The sequence below is a fragment of the Poecilia reticulata genome, linkage group LG3, assembly GCF_000633615.1.
Source record: "Poecilia reticulata strain Guanapo linkage group LG3, Guppy_female_1.0+MT, whole genome shotgun sequence".
Classification (NCBI taxonomy): Eukaryota; Metazoa; Chordata; class Actinopteri; order Cyprinodontiformes; family Poeciliidae; genus Poecilia; species Poecilia reticulata.
This window is the reverse complement of record NC_024333.1, coordinates 6,674,897-6,692,073: the sequence shown is the minus strand read 5'-3', so window position 1 is coordinate 6,692,073 and position 17,177 is coordinate 6,674,897. Positions and strand designations below refer to the sequence as shown.

Here is a 17,177-nt window from a genome sequence, read left to right as displayed (position 1 = left end):
GTGTGTGTGTGCGCGTGTGTGCGTGCGTGTGTGTGTGTGTGTGTGTGCGCGTGTGCGTGTGTGCTACCAGATTTGCACTCGACATCCCCCAAAAATAACTTCGGTGCAACTTTGCTGCTTCTATTCAACAGGGAATGAGAATGCACTCACCACGTTCTCCTTGTTTAAATGCAATGGAAACTCCTTGGAAATGATCGCAGCATATTGCAAGAGAACCTTGTTGATAGTCTGCAGGAGTAGAAAGGATATTATAATTACTGTTTGTTTGCTCGGCAGTTACTACGCAGTCAATTATGCCGCTCATATTAAACACAAGACGTACGCAAAACAAATCCGCCCCGGATTAATGACAAACACCTCAACTGGAAGGTTTCGGCAGCAGAACGGGAAGCGTGCGAGGGAAACTGACCTTCGCAAAACGGCACATGAAATGCGCCAGAGCCTGCGGGTTCGGGCATTCCAGCTTCTTGATAATCTCAAAGCTCTGGTTTAGTTGAGTGAACACGTCCACCACGGAGCAGGAAAAGAGGGCGTGCTCCGAGGTCTGCTGGAACTGAAGCAGAGGGAGGGAGATGGGGTCAGAGTTCAGACAGAGAGAGAGGGCAAGGCAAACGATTCAGGAGAGATTGAGTAAAAGCTGACGTGAGCTAATAATGTGACTGAAATTCTGAGTGTATGTGAATTGAAATACTGAAGTAGACAACATGTGCACTACATGAACAAGTCAGAAAATCAATGACGACATTACACGTTGAGGTTTTTGGGGATGGCAGCTCTGGTCCTCGTGAGACCAGACCTCGTCCTCCTGAAAACGGTTGGATGTGTTTCAAAAGAAAATCCATAGGTGATCGAAATCGGACGACTTTCCAATTCGCCCTCTCTGATTGGTCATCGAAACACCGGAAATCGTACAGTTTTCCTAATTTTAAACTCGCAACGTGTGTAAGCACTTCCAGAGAACGGCAAACATTAAAATGGAAACTGACTGAAATAAGACTTTTCAGTATCGCTGAGGTGCTTAAAAAAGAATTAGAGGCGCAGAGAGATGTTTTTTTTTTATGGAGGTGTATTTAGAGCACATCAGTAGATCAAAGTCTTTATAGTTAGATACCAGTGGATGAGAGGAAGCTTAAGCTAATCTAGTGAAGTTGCCCTGTTTTACCCGTCCAATTTCATCCACCGTTGGACTTGTTGTATCTGGAAATGCTTGAAGTCTTGGAGGTCTTACGGTTCATGGAAGGGTCTATGAATGCATCGCTGCTGTGCTACTCACTCAAAAAACAAACAAACACTGAAAACAGTTTACAAAGCCAACTGTAATTGTTTTTCTATGTTCTGAAATATCAGTGAAATATTGTTGAAGTGCAGAGCTGTGTAACGTTGACTGCTTAATCATCCCTCTCTCTCTTTCACACACACAACGTCACCTCTGGTCCCAGTTTTTTAAACTAATAATCAGCTAGAGAAAGTCTTTGTCAAGCTCCTTTAGTTACAATAACTAAATGAATAATTCAGCAAAACATCGGCAACTTGGAGTCTATTTTCTCTCAGATATTTTCATGAACACCTCTGTTATTTGTCTTGTGGGAAAAAAAGCAGTTCCATAGTCATGCAGTTCACGTCAGAGAAGTGAAACAAATGGCTTATAAGCTGTAATATTTATTGAAAGTGAGATGTGGGTTTTATTTCAGTTGGGTTTTATTTAGACACCTTTATTCTACTGAATTTGTTGGGGTTTTTTTTAAAGTGAAGGAAAATGGCTATGTAACTTTTAGCTGTTAGTGAGGAATCCCAGTTTCATTTTTCTGTTTTAGAAAATAATGTAAAGAGAGTAAAATTTTTTATCTACCGAAAAAGTACAAAAAGTATTTTGATGTTCTTGTTCCAGTTCTAACATTTTTTATCATTATGTCACGACTTCACAAAATCGATATTTTAGTTCTGATCAGTATATATCTAGTTTTGTAGATTTAAATGGTTTTATTATATCTCTCACCAACTTCTACTAATTATATGAAAATTGAAAAAAAAAGTGTATTTAAATAGAGAAACACATAAATCATGTAACACCCCGACCCTTAAGGACTGAATTTGCCCATCACTTTTTATGAAGCCTTTATAAAAGGTCACATAAGGTTGACTTTATCAAACTGAGTTCATTATTCAGCATATAAAAACTCAATACATTTTAACTATAGCGATGAATATAAAGCTGTGCATCGAGCATCTCTTGAAAAGAGCAGTTTGTAAAAGCTTTGTGTGTATCTAAATGCAGAGGGGCGATTCCAACTAATCTCAATAAAACGGAATAAATAAGCATAGAAATGTGCAGGAATGTGGTCATGCATCGGCCTATCGCAGCAGCTCCATGCGACTCCTGCAGATTTCCTGTCACGTCCCTCAGAAGCCTCTTGTGCTCTGAAAAACACGTTTCCTTCCTTCCTTGGTATCAATTTTTAATTGATATATTTCTTTTATATTCCTGTCTTGTCACGTCTCAGGGCGAGAGGTGTTTCTTGACTGTGCAAAATTTCCTTTATCCTACCAAACCCCCCCACCCCCAATTCTCCTCAAAATGTAAATTCGGTCTCTGGAGGCCATTGTGGTTATTAAGGAAGCAGACGTTAAGTGGCCCGGACAGCTGGATAAAAATAAAACTTACTTCTTGAGAAATAATTCAGTGCCGTACTCACTCCGTCTTTCTTGTCTCTTTCAAGTGCTCCGTTGAGGAAATCCATGGCAACGACTTCGTTCTCATCGAGCCACTGAATGACGAAGGGCTCGAACCACCTGCAAAGCGAGAAGGACATGTAGCTGGATGTTGTTGTGATTTCTCAGGATGAGAGGAATAACGGCACCTCGTCACGTCAGCCTCATCGTTTTCCCAATAAAAGTGGATTCATGTTTGGTTTTTATAGGAGGTTCACAGATCCTGCAGGGATTTGTACAGAGTTTGCTGGTAACTAGTTAGAATTACTCAGTTACATTTACTTAAGCAATATTTTCTTGGGGAACAGTACTTGTTAGGGGTATTTTCACTATGCGTACTTTTTTATTATGAAGTGTCACTATTCTTATTTGAGTAAATATTTCTTGGTGCTCAACCCACAATGAATAACTTCACTGATGGAAGAAGACGCTTTGTTTTAAACAAACAAGACTTTTGTTTTTAACAAAACTTTAACAAAACTGCAGTTTTTGTTAAAGTTTTGATAAAATATTTGGAAACATGTTTCTTTTGCCTGATTTTCACAATTGTTGTAATTATTTTATTGTTATTTTGATCTTTAAAATACCTACATTTCCACATAACTTTATATTTTAGTCCATCTGATTATGTAATTTATACATAAAATGATTGATGTTTCTGCCTTTTTACCACATACTACTTTACTCTTTCTTGAGTAACTTCTCGTATGGCTTTTCTTTTGTTTTCTTTACTTTTACTTTAAATATGTTGAAGAAATGCTATTCTTACTTGACTACAATCTTTGGGTACTCTGCCCACCTCTGGATTTGCATGAGGTATCAGACTGTGGAGAGATCAGGCATCCAGGTTCAGACAGGAATAAAAGACGGAGCAGGACAGACGACAGCCACGGTAGTAGTGCTGTGATTGTGCGATAACGTCTTTAACTTGAATTTGCTCCCTCAAGATAAATCTTCTCCCAGTCTGTGGACAGCTGCCACTTAAGGCAAAGTTAATGAACAAATAAAACAGGTGTGTTGACAGAGAAAGGTGAGAGAGGAGGAGAAGCATGTGGTATGGAGTTGTGTGTGTGAGTGTGTGTGTCTGGTCTGCAGGCTGAGCCTCCAGTAGAATCAATCCGCCGTTTGAGTGATGGCGTCGGAGACGAGGCAAGCGAATCATTAATCTGATAGAGTGGTCGGACGGGAGAGAGCACGGCGTTCCCTCGCTGCGCTACACATGTTTACACCACGGCCATCCTTGCTCTGCCGCACAAGGTTACGCACGCGAAACGATAAATGCATTTCTCAGCCGCAAAAGGCGTCCCGTCATCAGAAACCGGCGTTTGAGACGTTGTTGCAACGAATCAGATCCCACGAACACGACGAATGATTAAAGGTTCGATCTGAACTCGGAGTCTGATTTGAATTTCTATCTCATTTGCGCTGCTGAATAATTCTGGCGATCAGCTGAAATACATTTAGAACAGTTTTGAAATCTTCTTCTCGAGCCGCATAAAAGTACCACACTGAGCTTCATTACAGTTCTTTGATAGCTTGTGGTAAGACTCAAAATTATGTTCAATTTGCTCTTGTTCTGTTTTTATTGCACTTTTCATTGCTTATCCTAAAGCAATGAAACTAAACTCTTCGCTTTAGTTCAACATCAAATCATCATTATTATCATAATAATCCTGTTGAGCAGCAGAAAGGTCATTGTTTTTGTAATAAACTCTTTAGATTCTTTTTGTACCGTTTTATGCATGTTTTTCCTCCCAAAGACAGACCTCTGCTTCTGCCTTTGATGGTTGCTATAGGAACAACAGGCTAATACAGAATCATAAAGATGGCACTCCAGAAAATAAATATAGAGCAACATCACATTACAACATGAAACGCCAATTGTTCCTACAATACAACTTTTTTCACTGTAAGTCAGTGGTGCCCAAACTTTTTCCTGTGAGGGCCACATAACTTTTCCCTTCTCTGGTGGGGGGCCGGAGTCAGTTTGTAACAGAAAAAGTGTTACACGTTTATCACCTGCGCTGCCGGAAATTGTTGACGGGAGGGAGGGGGGTTTGAAGGTTGAAACTGCTCAGCGGGGCGGGGGGGAAGAAGACGCGTTTCTCGATTGATTTTTACCCAGAAAGCACATGAGCAAAAACCGTTAGTGAAACGGTCACTGGGACTGACTAGTATATATTTCATTGAGGGAAACCTGGAATGCAGCGTTCATAACACGTGTGTTCATCTGCTCTACCGCTAGCAAACGACCGTATTGATTAAATAACATAAAACTCAAGCAGTTCCCTAAAAGTCCAACAGATGGCAGCAATGCGCCATGCAAAACAAAACACCCACAGTTTACAGGACACACTTCCTGCTAAAGAGCCCCCTGGTGGTTGAAGAAAAATCCACATATAAACCGGAAAATACAATATATGAAAAAAAATCTGAATGCTCTCTGGTATTGTTCAGGGGGCCGGACCAAATGTGGAGGCGGGCCGGATTCGGCCCGCGGGCCATAGTTTGGGGACCACTGCTGTAAGTCATCAGAATGCATTTTTCACATTTCAACAACATGTGACATTACAATGTCCACGTTTGTGAGGTGATAACATAAAAAGTGTCAATATGTTACCGAAATATAAAAATGTTTTCTTTAAAGTGTAAACTGATAAACATGTCATGATTGCAGACCTCAGTCTCTTAGTGAGCTGGCGCTTTGCTTCAAGTGAGTCGCCCGACTCTGCAACTCAAACAAGATTTTATTCCGCAAACCGTTTAATAAAACAACATGGCAGTTATTCATGTGGCCAAAGTCAAGCGGGATCTTTGGCAGCTGTACTCACTTTCATTTCATTTCGGATCATTTTAAGTTTGATCGGCATAAAGCCTCATGAAGGGGATCGGAAAGCCACCAGTCACTCCATTTACACGTTCATCCATCTTCCCGTTGCTTTAATTAGGCCTTTCCTCTCTGTAGTTAATAAATGTTTGTCATCATGCAACATGTGCTGAGGGGAAGGACAGACATGCAGGTGTCTCGTTGGGAATTTCTAGCATCCTTACTCTACACCGCAGGAGTTAACGAGCTTCAGTAAACGTCTCACGGCTCTCGAATGCAGCGCCTATTGTTGTTGTAATCAATCGGTGAGAGCTGCTGCCACCTCATGGTGTTTGGTTTCATAAAATCCTTAGAAATAACAGTCGTACCGATCACAGTCTCATTCAAGATGATGAATGACGGCAAAATCTCACACTGGCTGATTGAGGCTTAATTATAACTTAGACAAGTGGTTTAAATGAGACTCTTCGCATGTGACTGTCCTCAAGTTCTCATAAGCCAACTTTATAAATTGATTACGATAATCTATGTTTATGTGCTCAATGTGATGTAATAAATTTTATTTTCCTAATAATTTGTTGTTGTTTTTTTAGATTTATCTTGATGTTCACATCCTGTCGTCGTCATGTGACCTGTTCTGCAGCCCCAGAACCAAACGTGGAGAAGCAGCATTCAGCTTCTATGCCCCACAAATCTGGAATGAACTTCTCCAGAACAACTGCAAATCAGCTGAAACACTGAGTTCCTTTAAATCAAGGCTAAAATCCCAGTTGCTTTTGACTAATAATAACTGGAAAATGTATCAATATATTTGATGTGTGTTGATGATTTTGATTATGTTTGTTACTGGTTTCACAATCAGTGACTGTATGATGCTTTGATGTTTCTATGATGAAAAGCACTTTGAACTGGCTTGTTGCTGAAACGCGCTATACAAATAAACTTTAATTTTGATATCTTGATTTTTTTAATCCAACCCCAAAATTTGACCATTTTTAGAACTTTGACTAGATTTTGTTCCAGTTCATGTAAAATTAGACCTTTTTTTTTAATTTAGAAACTATGCCAGCACTTAATCTCTACAGAAGGTAAAGGATATCTTCTTATGCAAATGACCACTTACAGAGAATACTCAGGTGGGACATCCTTGAAGGCCGGCAGATCGCGGACGTATTCGTTGTGGAACCATTTGACTTTGAAGTGAAGGTTCATGTACTCCGTGCTTTTGCATAGGCGATGCTTGTCATGCTCTGCAATGCAAACACATAAAGAGGAGAGGAGAACATTTAACTACGGGCAGCAATAGACGAAGCTGGGACAAATTACAAAACACAACATTTTAGCCGTACGGACGTCGCATGTACTGTTTCTTCCACGGCGTCTTAAAAGATTCACAAGAACAGACAGAAACGCACACAAACATCAGGCACGGAGCAGCGGCGGATGCTTCCATACCAACATCTTCTCTGGCCCAGGTTTTTTTTTTTTTTTTTAAATAAAGCCTTGAGCTATTAAAGCCTGAGAAAATAAACACCGAGCTTGTAAATGTGCCCAACTTTGTCCTAACAAAGGAAGGTCTTTTTAATCATCGCCAACAAACTGACGCTAAAGTGGACCGCTATTCAAATCAGCTGACATGTCTGCTGAGTCACTGCAGGAATTTCAAAGAGAGTTAAACATTGCTGAGGAATTCCCCCCGGAGAGAAAACGCATGGCGATGGTGCAGCTGAGGACACAGGAAATCCAGGAGAAAAGAGAGACAGAGAGAGACAGAGAGAGAGAGAGAGAGAGAGCCAGTGGAGGAGAAAGGGAGAGGGAGATCAGATAAAAGAGGAAGAACCGAGGGAGAAAGCGTACCATGCAGGAAAGGCACTTAGAAAAGAAAAAAAATTATAGATATATATTGTATAAAGGCGCGCATTATGTTTTGCAGAATCACGCCACTCCCGTTGGCAGCATGTTGGAGTAGTTCTGTAACTTACATTTTGATTTCTATTTTCTTTAATTCCTCTGTTTCTGGCAGAAAAAGTTCTATTCATTTTGATTTTGGATGCTGTGCAGCTGGAATGATTTTTATTTAATTTAATTTTATTTACTTTTAATCATTTATTAAAAGTCAAATGACCAAAGCACATCTCAATGAATCCCAAGATTTTTTTGGAAAATTGTTCTGCGAACTCTCAAGAAGAAAAAAAGTCCAGCTTTTTGAGTGAAGATGCAGCTAAAGTAACCCTAACACATCCCTTTCAGCACATTTGGGTTGGACTGCAAGACAATTATCCTGTGGCAGCCGGTTCACCTCTGACTGACTCAGAAACACAAAGTGAAGCTTTTGGATTGACCAGCGTTTTTAATTTTGATTGAGATGCTTTGAAAACCTTCCAAGCGCTCAGGCCGATTTCACACAATTCTGCCAAGAAAAAGAAGTTGAAGAAGAAGAAGAAGAAGAAGAAGAAGAAGAAGAGTTCCTCAAAGATGCTTGATGGCATCTGTTGCTGCCAAGAGTGGCACAACTGATTATTAAAATGAGAGGAGAATCACTTCTTAAACTTAAGAACCAGATTGACTTGAAGATCTTTTTTGTTTGTTTGTTGTCCCCTTTTGGTAAATTTTAATTTAAGTTCCAAAATACAGTTTTAGATTTTACTCAGCTTGTCTTTGTCTTATGTTAAAATTCGATGAGTCGAAACACAGAAGTTGGACCAAAAAGGGCAAAACAGAATAAATCTGCAATCCGTTCAAAGAACTTCAGATGGAGGGTAACTCAGAGGATGTGCGGCCTCTCAAGCAGCTCTACAACCGCACTTTCACATTTTCAGAAGAAGGGAAAGTAATTACAGGAAAGATTCTCAAGGGTGTGGCAATAAAAAAATGTTAAAAACCTGCAACTGCCAGTCTTCACAGGCTCCTGCTTCTCAATCAATGAAGGAACTCTGACAGCATTAATCGATAAATCGAAGCAGCACCAAATGGAGAGACACAAACGGCACGCCTCTTTAGGCAAAGTCATAGTGGCATTAAAAAAAAAAGAAAGCGGCATCAATGGAGGCCGATCGAGTCGGGAACTTGACCAAAATGTGTTGGTTTGCAGAAGGCGCTGTGCTGATAGGTGAGGACGGAGATATTCCCATTGTCGGAGCATTCGGCGTAGATGCCGGTGTAATTCAGAATGGAAAGAAGTAAAAATTAAAAACTTAAAAAAAGAGAGAGAGAAAGAGTTACTATCCTCAGATCAGCAGGAGACAGATGGTTGACGAGGAGGCGGGGGGCCTTGAGACAAAACGCCAGCAGTTTGACTGGAAATATGGCATTTTAAAGAAACTAAATAAAAATTAAAGAGAAGGACTCGCACCAGGAGGCACTTTGAATATAAATCACAGCATAAGCCAAAAGGGAATTATCCATTTTGTAAAGCGCGGGCACACAAAAGGCAGAGCCGTAATGTAAATGGTTTCGGCTCTTAAATAATACAAAATCCTGCTGGTTTGATATAGCACTGAATCCCATTGCTGTACGTTTTATTGTTAACAGGGACTTTGCAAGAGGTAAGACATTTTCTTCTGGTGCCGTTATCTGATGAAACACCCCAGGTAAGCTGTATCGCCGCTTTTATTGAGAAGTTTCCATTTCTCCTCTTGGAGGACCTTGAAAGTAATCGCTCTGACTTTGTCAGATTTGGTCACGTTACATACACAAGACTTGGGGTGATTTTTTTAATACTGGGATTTTATATCAGACAGAAGTGGAAGGTAAAGGGCAAAAAAAAAAAAAGAAAAAAGGTGAATTCTGAAAAAGTGTGATCCGCCTAAATATTGAACCCCTTTGTCCCGATGCCCCACACTAAACCTAATCCAAGAAAATACTTTTAACACAAATGAAGCTGAGAGGTCAGGGATGAAGTGGTAATGTTTAAAGCAGGGTTACAGTAGAAAATACAACAGTATACTATGTTGTAGTCGTCAGAGGTTTGATTTTTAGCACATCGTTTCTGTACCTCGCTCTGCCTCCCGTTCAATCCTCTGCATTTTTAATTCCTGAAGGCTTCGTTTATCACCTGCCTTGATGGATGCAGCTACATCTTCATTTTCCCCCTAATTGTGACCAAAAAAAGAAATGATTGCATTTTATTTGTCCTTCACATACTAAATATGAATTCCTATTTTATATACATGAATAAAAACTCAACATTTTAGGAAAACCATATTCCAGTGCCCTTATTGCTCACCATGTTGGTTTTATTTAGGACTCGACATACGTCATTGAAAGCTGATTACCTCACCGTGAAGAAAGTTGCTTTATTATTGCTAGTTAGAGACGTTTGTGCCATTTTCTCTCGTCATTCATCGGCTCAGCTGCATTTAATGCTTACGGGTCATTAAGACGCTTCTCATTCACTACCGTCAGTTTGGTAGAATAACTAATTTCATCACGCTGTGACAAACACTGACTGACAACATGCTAATGTTAAAACGTTAATGTTAAAACAGCAAGGTAAATGTAGGTAACCATGGTAACCAGTGAGCGCTTAAAGCCCCGCACGACTATTTCTGCAGTTGAGTTGCGCGCGCATCCGCTGTGCTTACAAACAAATAATCCCTCTATGGAGACATCCATATGACAAAACATGAACCTAAAACATGACGGTACTTTAGTTCACTGCCATGTGGCACTAGGTTTCCAGAACTGCAGACACTAATAGAATATTAAGTCCAATACACTCAGAGGAACAGAACCTGTTTGACAACACAAAGTAAGAAAAAAGAATCTCAACACTTCATGGTCTGTTTCAAAGAAAATAGTAAGAAAAATTCACTGTAGCTACTTACCACTCAGAGTTAGGCCAACATTTTAAACTTAGCGCCATTAATCAGGCCTACATTGGGAAAACAGACAGCTAGGGAGTACGTTTCTGTTTTAAGTTACTGCAGAGGAAGGATCTCTGTATCGTAGAACAGAATGGAGGAGAACGCCTGACCAAGGCTTTCTTTTGGGTGCAGAAGGACATTGCCTCTTCATGTCTACAAACAGCAATAACAGGTGATGATTTCCGTAAAGCACTGATGAGGTGAAGAACAAATGTCCTAATCTCTGCGTTTACCTGAGGCGGGTCGACATTCCTCCAGCCTCTATCTGCAGGGTAACTCCCCTCCACTCCCCCTCGCACTATGAGCATCATCCTATTTCACCGTGTTGCACAGGGTCTTCTTTCACATTTATGCACAGACAGCATTTTATTCAGAATGCAGACGCCAATATTTTTTGGGGTAGAGTGTCTGCTGCAGTTTTGCCCGGATCAAAATGCTAAATACAAAAAAAGGTCAAATTAAAGGCTTTGGAAAACATTTATTAATTCCAACAGCGTAAAGTGTAATTTAGCACGCCACCATTACGACACCGCCTATTTGATTAGCAGAAATAAAGGCAGCATTTTCACAAACACGAATAGAGTTCATAAACCCCGGACATGCATCCACACCGACATCAAAGCCTCGTTTGAATCCGGAGCCTGGCACCTCGACTGGCGCTCCTTAATCCTGATAAGTGCTTCGGTGCTTACAGTGATGAATAGCAGCCTGTCACCCGGAGTTCAAAAGGAAATACTTACACATGCGTATTTATTAATGTACCTGTATTTCAATTCAGTCAAAAGGTGCAATGCAACACTTTTACCCACCAAAAATGAAGACTATGAACCAACCATTGTATCACTGCTAAGGTAACGGGCACAGAAGTAAAATACTGAAATCTCCCCTCAGTGTATGTTCTGGCCAAGGCCATGAAAGGATGTATACTTCCTACAGCCAGGTTTGAGCTCTTCCTCATGGAATATCCTGGAAAATCTCCAAACGGATCAAGTCAAGGTGTAACCAGATCAGATACCAGTACATCCTCAGGTGCCTTCTTCCAGCGGTTTTGTTTAGCAATCTTGGTTTTTTTCAGGGTCTTTTTAAAAGCACTGTACATATTTGCGTAGTCGTATACTTTTCTGATGACATTTTGCTTATTAGTTGTAACATATTTTGAGTATTTGCACCAAACTGACTTCCAGATCAGGTTTATCAGTAAATTGGTTGACGTGTCTAACACCATGAACACCCTTACTTGATGCAAAGACTTACCTCCAAAACTGGGGGGATCAATACGCCCTTAATTTGGTTATGAAATTTAGCTTCAGATTCGGTGAACCTGACTCTTCTCTAAAGCAATATCTGGGGTTAAAGACAGCAACCTCTGGTTGGGGCCGTAACAAGCCTTTGCTAGTCCCCTAACATGATAACATTTGGCTGCCTGGAGAAGCACTTCTATTGAAGCCATTAGAAAAAAAAACAATACAAGTCAAGCAAATTTGAACAAAACCTAGAAGATTAGACGCAATCTGCACATTGTAGAAAGGTAAAACTTCAGTGATGTCATTCACTGTGAATTTGCCGTCTTAAAAATAAACCCTCGTAAACGTCACTGCTCCCATCAGCACCTAACCTTCTTAGCCGATGCAATCTTGTGGGCTAAAATTGCCCAGGTCTCACCTGGATTCACAGGTTCAGCGTGTGTCACTGAGGGAGCAGGTGGCCTAAACCTTGTGAATATGAGTCCAGATTGTTTCGGTGGGAAGGACGTGGCTTATTCGGCTGCAGAGAATGTGTAACACAGCGCCTGCACCGAAGGATATACTGCGGCTGTGTCACTTTAATAACTAAGTCAGCACACAGGCATTGCTAGCTTTGCATGTACAGCTTAGGAACACACACACACACACGCACGCATGCGTACACACACAAAGCGACCTTTCTGCAGTGAGCTCTGACTTCACACACCCTCATTCTATCACCTAAAGTAAAGGAAGCACATGGAGGTCAGGTCGGAGAGAGAAAATTAGAGATCAGCACGTGTTTTGTTCGGTGCTGCCTGCTTTTCTAATTCCAACCACTGAAGAAATGACTGCTGGTTCTGACAGAGAAGTGTCAGAATAAAAAAGTGCCCTCCATGTTGATGAACACAGGTAGTGGCTGGTGGCTATTTTTAGCAGGCTAATTAGCCGCGGCACAAAGATAGGAATGGTCAAGGAATGGTTTCTGGTGCACAACAATCTGAGGTGTTGACTTGTCTTCCAGATTCCTGATCTGTGGAATGTGCTGGAGAAACAAATCCCATTAAATGGAGGCTCCACCTCGCAAAGGTACAGAACATAAACAATCTGCTGTTAAACAAGACGCAAAAAGACTCCTTCAGATGTCCAGTGGAGTCAATGCTGGACCTCCACTGGACCAGTGTAGCAGCATTGCTTCCTTGTGACAGAGATTAAAGTGACAGTATTATGTAAAAATCCACATTTTTGAGCTTTACAACAGGTTATAATGTTATTCCCTCATCAAAAACGTATCTAGACTGATGCTTTAATTCTTTCATGCATGTTTGAGAAATCCTTAAATGTCCTGTGGTGACCATCCAGCTGTAAAACAAAAACAAACAAACATAAAAACCCTGGGTAGGACCGAGCACCACCTCTGAGGACAAAGATCCTCTTCTGAGCTGCGGTTTCTTCACCAAGCAGCTCCCACCCCACCCGTCTACTCCACTCAGCTCCTTCAGACAAGTCAGAAGCAATTAGCAAACACCTGTTGGAACTGTGGGTCAGCTGAGCGCATTGTGCAAGCTAACTTTCTGAGAAAAACCTTATTAGAGGGTTTTTAGAAGAACCACGTTGTGGCCACTTCCTGAAGGCAGCGTTTCAGAAAGAGCGGGAGTTTTTAAATGAGATAATTGCTCAATTTCGAGGTGTTAAATTACAAAGTTGAATTGTTTCAGTCATATTTAATATTATGCAGCATTTGATGGTGCCATAAAACACATAATGCTGCCCCTTCGAAGTCAAATTTGTTCCAAGACTTGCTTGGAAAGGATTCATGAAGCGCAGACATGTTCAACTTCTGGAGATCATGCATTTTTTATGTAAAGCTAATTAAAATTCTTAACGTGTTTCTGTCTTTTGTCTCCCAGTCAAATTGCCTCCCTGGCGTTGAGGACAGGGTGGAATTAAAGCTGGACGAGGGCTCTTCACGTTCAAAAATGATCGACAATAAGGAATCATTAGCCTTCGCAAACAAATGCATCATCGCAGATAAATGCCATGGATAAAGAATGAACCCTCTCATACGGTGCCTTCAAATGGCCTGTAGTAATGGCAATCTGTCAATTGAAGTCTTTGTATTTCAAAATGCTTTAGTATAGGAGCAAAAAAAAAAAGATGATTTTATTTCGCCAGAAAATGGAGACAGAGATTGGCTCTTGGCATATTCTGAAAGCAAGTACTAAGATTTGATTTTCTATTCACTTGGCCAAATGCGACTGTTGAATAAAGGAGAGACCTGATGAAACGAGACCCCAGGGAGCAGTTTTTTTTGTTGTTTTCTTTAGATACTACAACAGAACGCACTGGGACTGGCTGACTTTGTCATGAAAGGAGATTTGCTCTTAAATCTTTTACATCTCAAATGACTATTTGAAATAATATAAACATTTCCATAGTTTCCAAATGACCTCGATGTAAATACGAATTCATTCAGCGTTTATTGATGACCTGTGGACTCCTGGACCACAGTTAACTCTGCAGGAGAAAGTGTTTGTCTTTGGAAAGCTGTAATTGTAGGAAGCATTCCATTCATTTAATGAGAACTTCGGTGCTGATTTATGCAAATCCAGGTTCCAGAGATTGCCTGGTGGTTTTCACATAAACTGTCACAAAAAAAAGAAAGAAAAAAAAATTGCAAATCACCACGTTTGTGCATGTTTTAATGTGTGTGTGATTTAAAGCTGTGGGCACTTGTATTTGCCTTGAAATGTGCTTATCATTCATGCTCACTGCGAGATATAAATGATGCAAAATCTCACAGAAAGACAAAGTGGCACAGAGTCTGCATGCAGATGGTGATAATTCAGAACTAAACTCAATTTTGTTTTTAGATCTCTGTCTTTCACCGACCGTCTGTTGTTGACGCAACGTTAAATTTGGAAATGGCGTAAGAGCTTTCTGATTTCACCTCATTTAGGCTGACATTATCTGCGCAACTTCAAACTTTCAATGAAAAAAAAACAATTATATTAATAAATAAATTAAAAAGGAAATTATTCCCATTTGTGCTAACGCAACATTTATCCGTTGTTATTGGTGGCTATGCTAACTAGCCTGAGCATTCATGACAGGATTTGCTAAAGTAGCAGAAAGAAAAGCAAGGGGGAAATTGGGGTGGATGAGCAGCATCATATGATACTGTGCTTGACAGCACTTAGACCCGCCTCCTGACTTTGATTGGTTGTTTCTAGTTTGCACTGGAAGCACAGAGAGGAGCTCAAGTTCATTCACACAATATTTGTCTCACACCAAACTGTCACGACATAAGGGACAGTTTCAATAAATATCTAATATATTTTTTATCAGTTACATTCTGCAGCTTTTAATTTTCATTACTTAGTTACAATTCAGAAATGTTTTTATTACTAAACTGACATACAGCTCTGTAAAAAAATGAAAGACCACTTAAAATGAACAGATTCTCAGATTTTATATTTTATAGGTCTATGAGTAAAACTAACATTGTTCTTTTATTCTATGAACTATTGGCAAGATGTCTCTGAAACTCCAAGCAAAAATCTAGTATGTATTTGCAGGAAATGAGAAACGGTCAAAATAACAAAAAAGAGGCAGTGCTCTCAGACCTGCAATTAATTGAAAGAAAACAAGGGCTGTGGTCTTTTTCTCAAAAGCTCTAAATGTATATATGTGTGAATTATATATACCCTTATGAATCCATTGTCAAAAAAAGAAAGAAAGTGAGAAAAAAGTACAAAGTCATAATAAAAGGTTTGTCTAATTATAACATGACATCAGTGTTATCAAGGATAAATGTATGTAAATTATCAGAACTATGCATGATGAAACAGTACAGTAAGACTGCACCTTAATCACTTTTTTTTTTGCTAAATCTGGACCCTCCATCTGTTCCTGTATGTATGTGTGTAGACTCGATCGCTTGCATCTGTTCGCTCATAGACTGATGCATGTGTGCGCTAGCGGCCGCCCTGCCGGTGCTAAACTCTGCGGGCTGTCCTGGGGGAAGAGTCGGCTCAAGATCCCTGGTGAGGATGTCATCTCGTGTGAGGCGGCCCATGGGGACCGGCAGACTCATGGGGGACACTCACTCAGTCTCTCTGCCTCATTGATTTAAACGCCGTGGATAATATGATGAACTGCAACACCACCGCAGCTCTTCTGTCTGACAACTACCGCTCGACGAACGTGTTTACGGGAGATCAAGGTTGGACAGATTTGCTTAAGACAAAGGACTTGAGTGAGAAGAGTTCCTTCCCCGTGGCAGCCCAGGTTTCCTTTGTGACATAATTCATTCATCTTTAGTTTCTGACCCAGTTCTGTCGCGTGGTTCCTCCTTAGCAGCGTCGCCAGGGCCTACTGACACGGCTCAGCTGAAGCGCGGGGAACACGAGGAGACACCGAGCCCCACAGATGGGGCTCAACAGAAGCATGATGAATTCAGGAGTAAGCAAACGTGCGAGTCGCTAATAGTCATGTGACAAATGGATTTTCATTAACAATGGGGTTATAAAGAGGTACATTTTATAAAGCCTGGTTATTTTTTTTCTTCTTTTTCTCTCAGCAGATTGACAGACTTTATTAGATTTACCGGAAAGATTTATAAAGAATTAATTAACCCTCCATGAGCGAACTAACATCAGCACCTGCAGGGCTTAAACGACACGTCAGTGCTCCATAAACTCCGCTGATATAATGGCTTCGGCACAAAGAAGTGAAACAGGAACATTAAAATCAAAGCCCCGACTCCAGCCCTGTAAGCACTGCTTTGCATGGACACAAATCTGCCACTGCTCAGTTACATTATTGATATTCAATCAAAAATATTCTATGGAGTGAGGCACTACTTGGTGTGTGAGGATGAGTTAATGGGCTGCTGAAACGCTGCTGCTTTAATGACATGCCCCAGAGACCGCCGCAAAAGGATATAAGCTGTGTACGGTGAAACGCTTCTGCTGCCACTTGTCTTCTTGCTGAGGAAATTTCAAGAAGAATTAAGATTTTAATCTGTTGAGATAAGTGGCAGCCTCCAAAACTGTCGGTATCCCTGGTTCAAATGTATAAAACTTCTTACAGCTGCTGTCTGTAACTTTTATTTTTTTTAAATGTTGTTGTTTTTTTCTGTTTGTTAAAGCTGTCACCGTGTCTTGACAGTGTAATATGAGACAGATAATCTGTGGTGAAAAGACGGATCTCCTCCAGCTCCTCCCTGTGCCGCTATTGGCGTCTGAAGAAACGCACAGCTCCCGGCGAGAAACAACCAATCAGACCCAGGAGGAGGGGCTTAGCCATGTCAGTCAACCTCGTGAACGCACAATTTTAAATTCCTCCAATAATAATGAATGGTACAATAATTTACATATCTTTAAAGAAATTTTTCTCTGCGTTCAACTTGTGTTGAACTCGGAGCTTTGGGAACATTGGAAGCATTTACTCGTTTTTCTGGTGCCAACTATTCTATTTTGTTTCTACTTTCAGCTAATCCTATCCAGTTACATACACATGAAACATATTTACAAATATAAGTGTGTGTAT

The 17,177-nt window shown here is 40.5% G+C and overlaps 1 protein-coding gene across 3 annotated transcripts in view; it reads right to left on the bottom strand.

Moving 5' to 3' along the window:
- unc13c (unc-13 homolog C (C. elegans)) overlaps positions 1 to 17,177 on the bottom strand; it is a 168,279-nt gene that overhangs the window by 32,197 nt on the left and 118,905 nt on the right. For all 3 annotated transcript variants that reach the window (XM_008404760.2, XM_008404759.2, XM_008404761.2), the window contains 4 exons: positions 6,660 to 6,786; positions 2,694 to 2,790; positions 410 to 553; positions 151 to 228 (listed from right to left, as the gene is read on the bottom strand). In XM_008404760.2, the coding sequence (XP_008402982.1) occupies positions 151 to 228; positions 410 to 553; positions 2,694 to 2,790; positions 6,660 to 6,786 (446 nt within the window). The remainder of the gene's footprint in view (positions 1 to 150; positions 229 to 409; positions 554 to 2,693; positions 2,791 to 6,659; positions 6,787 to 17,177) is intronic.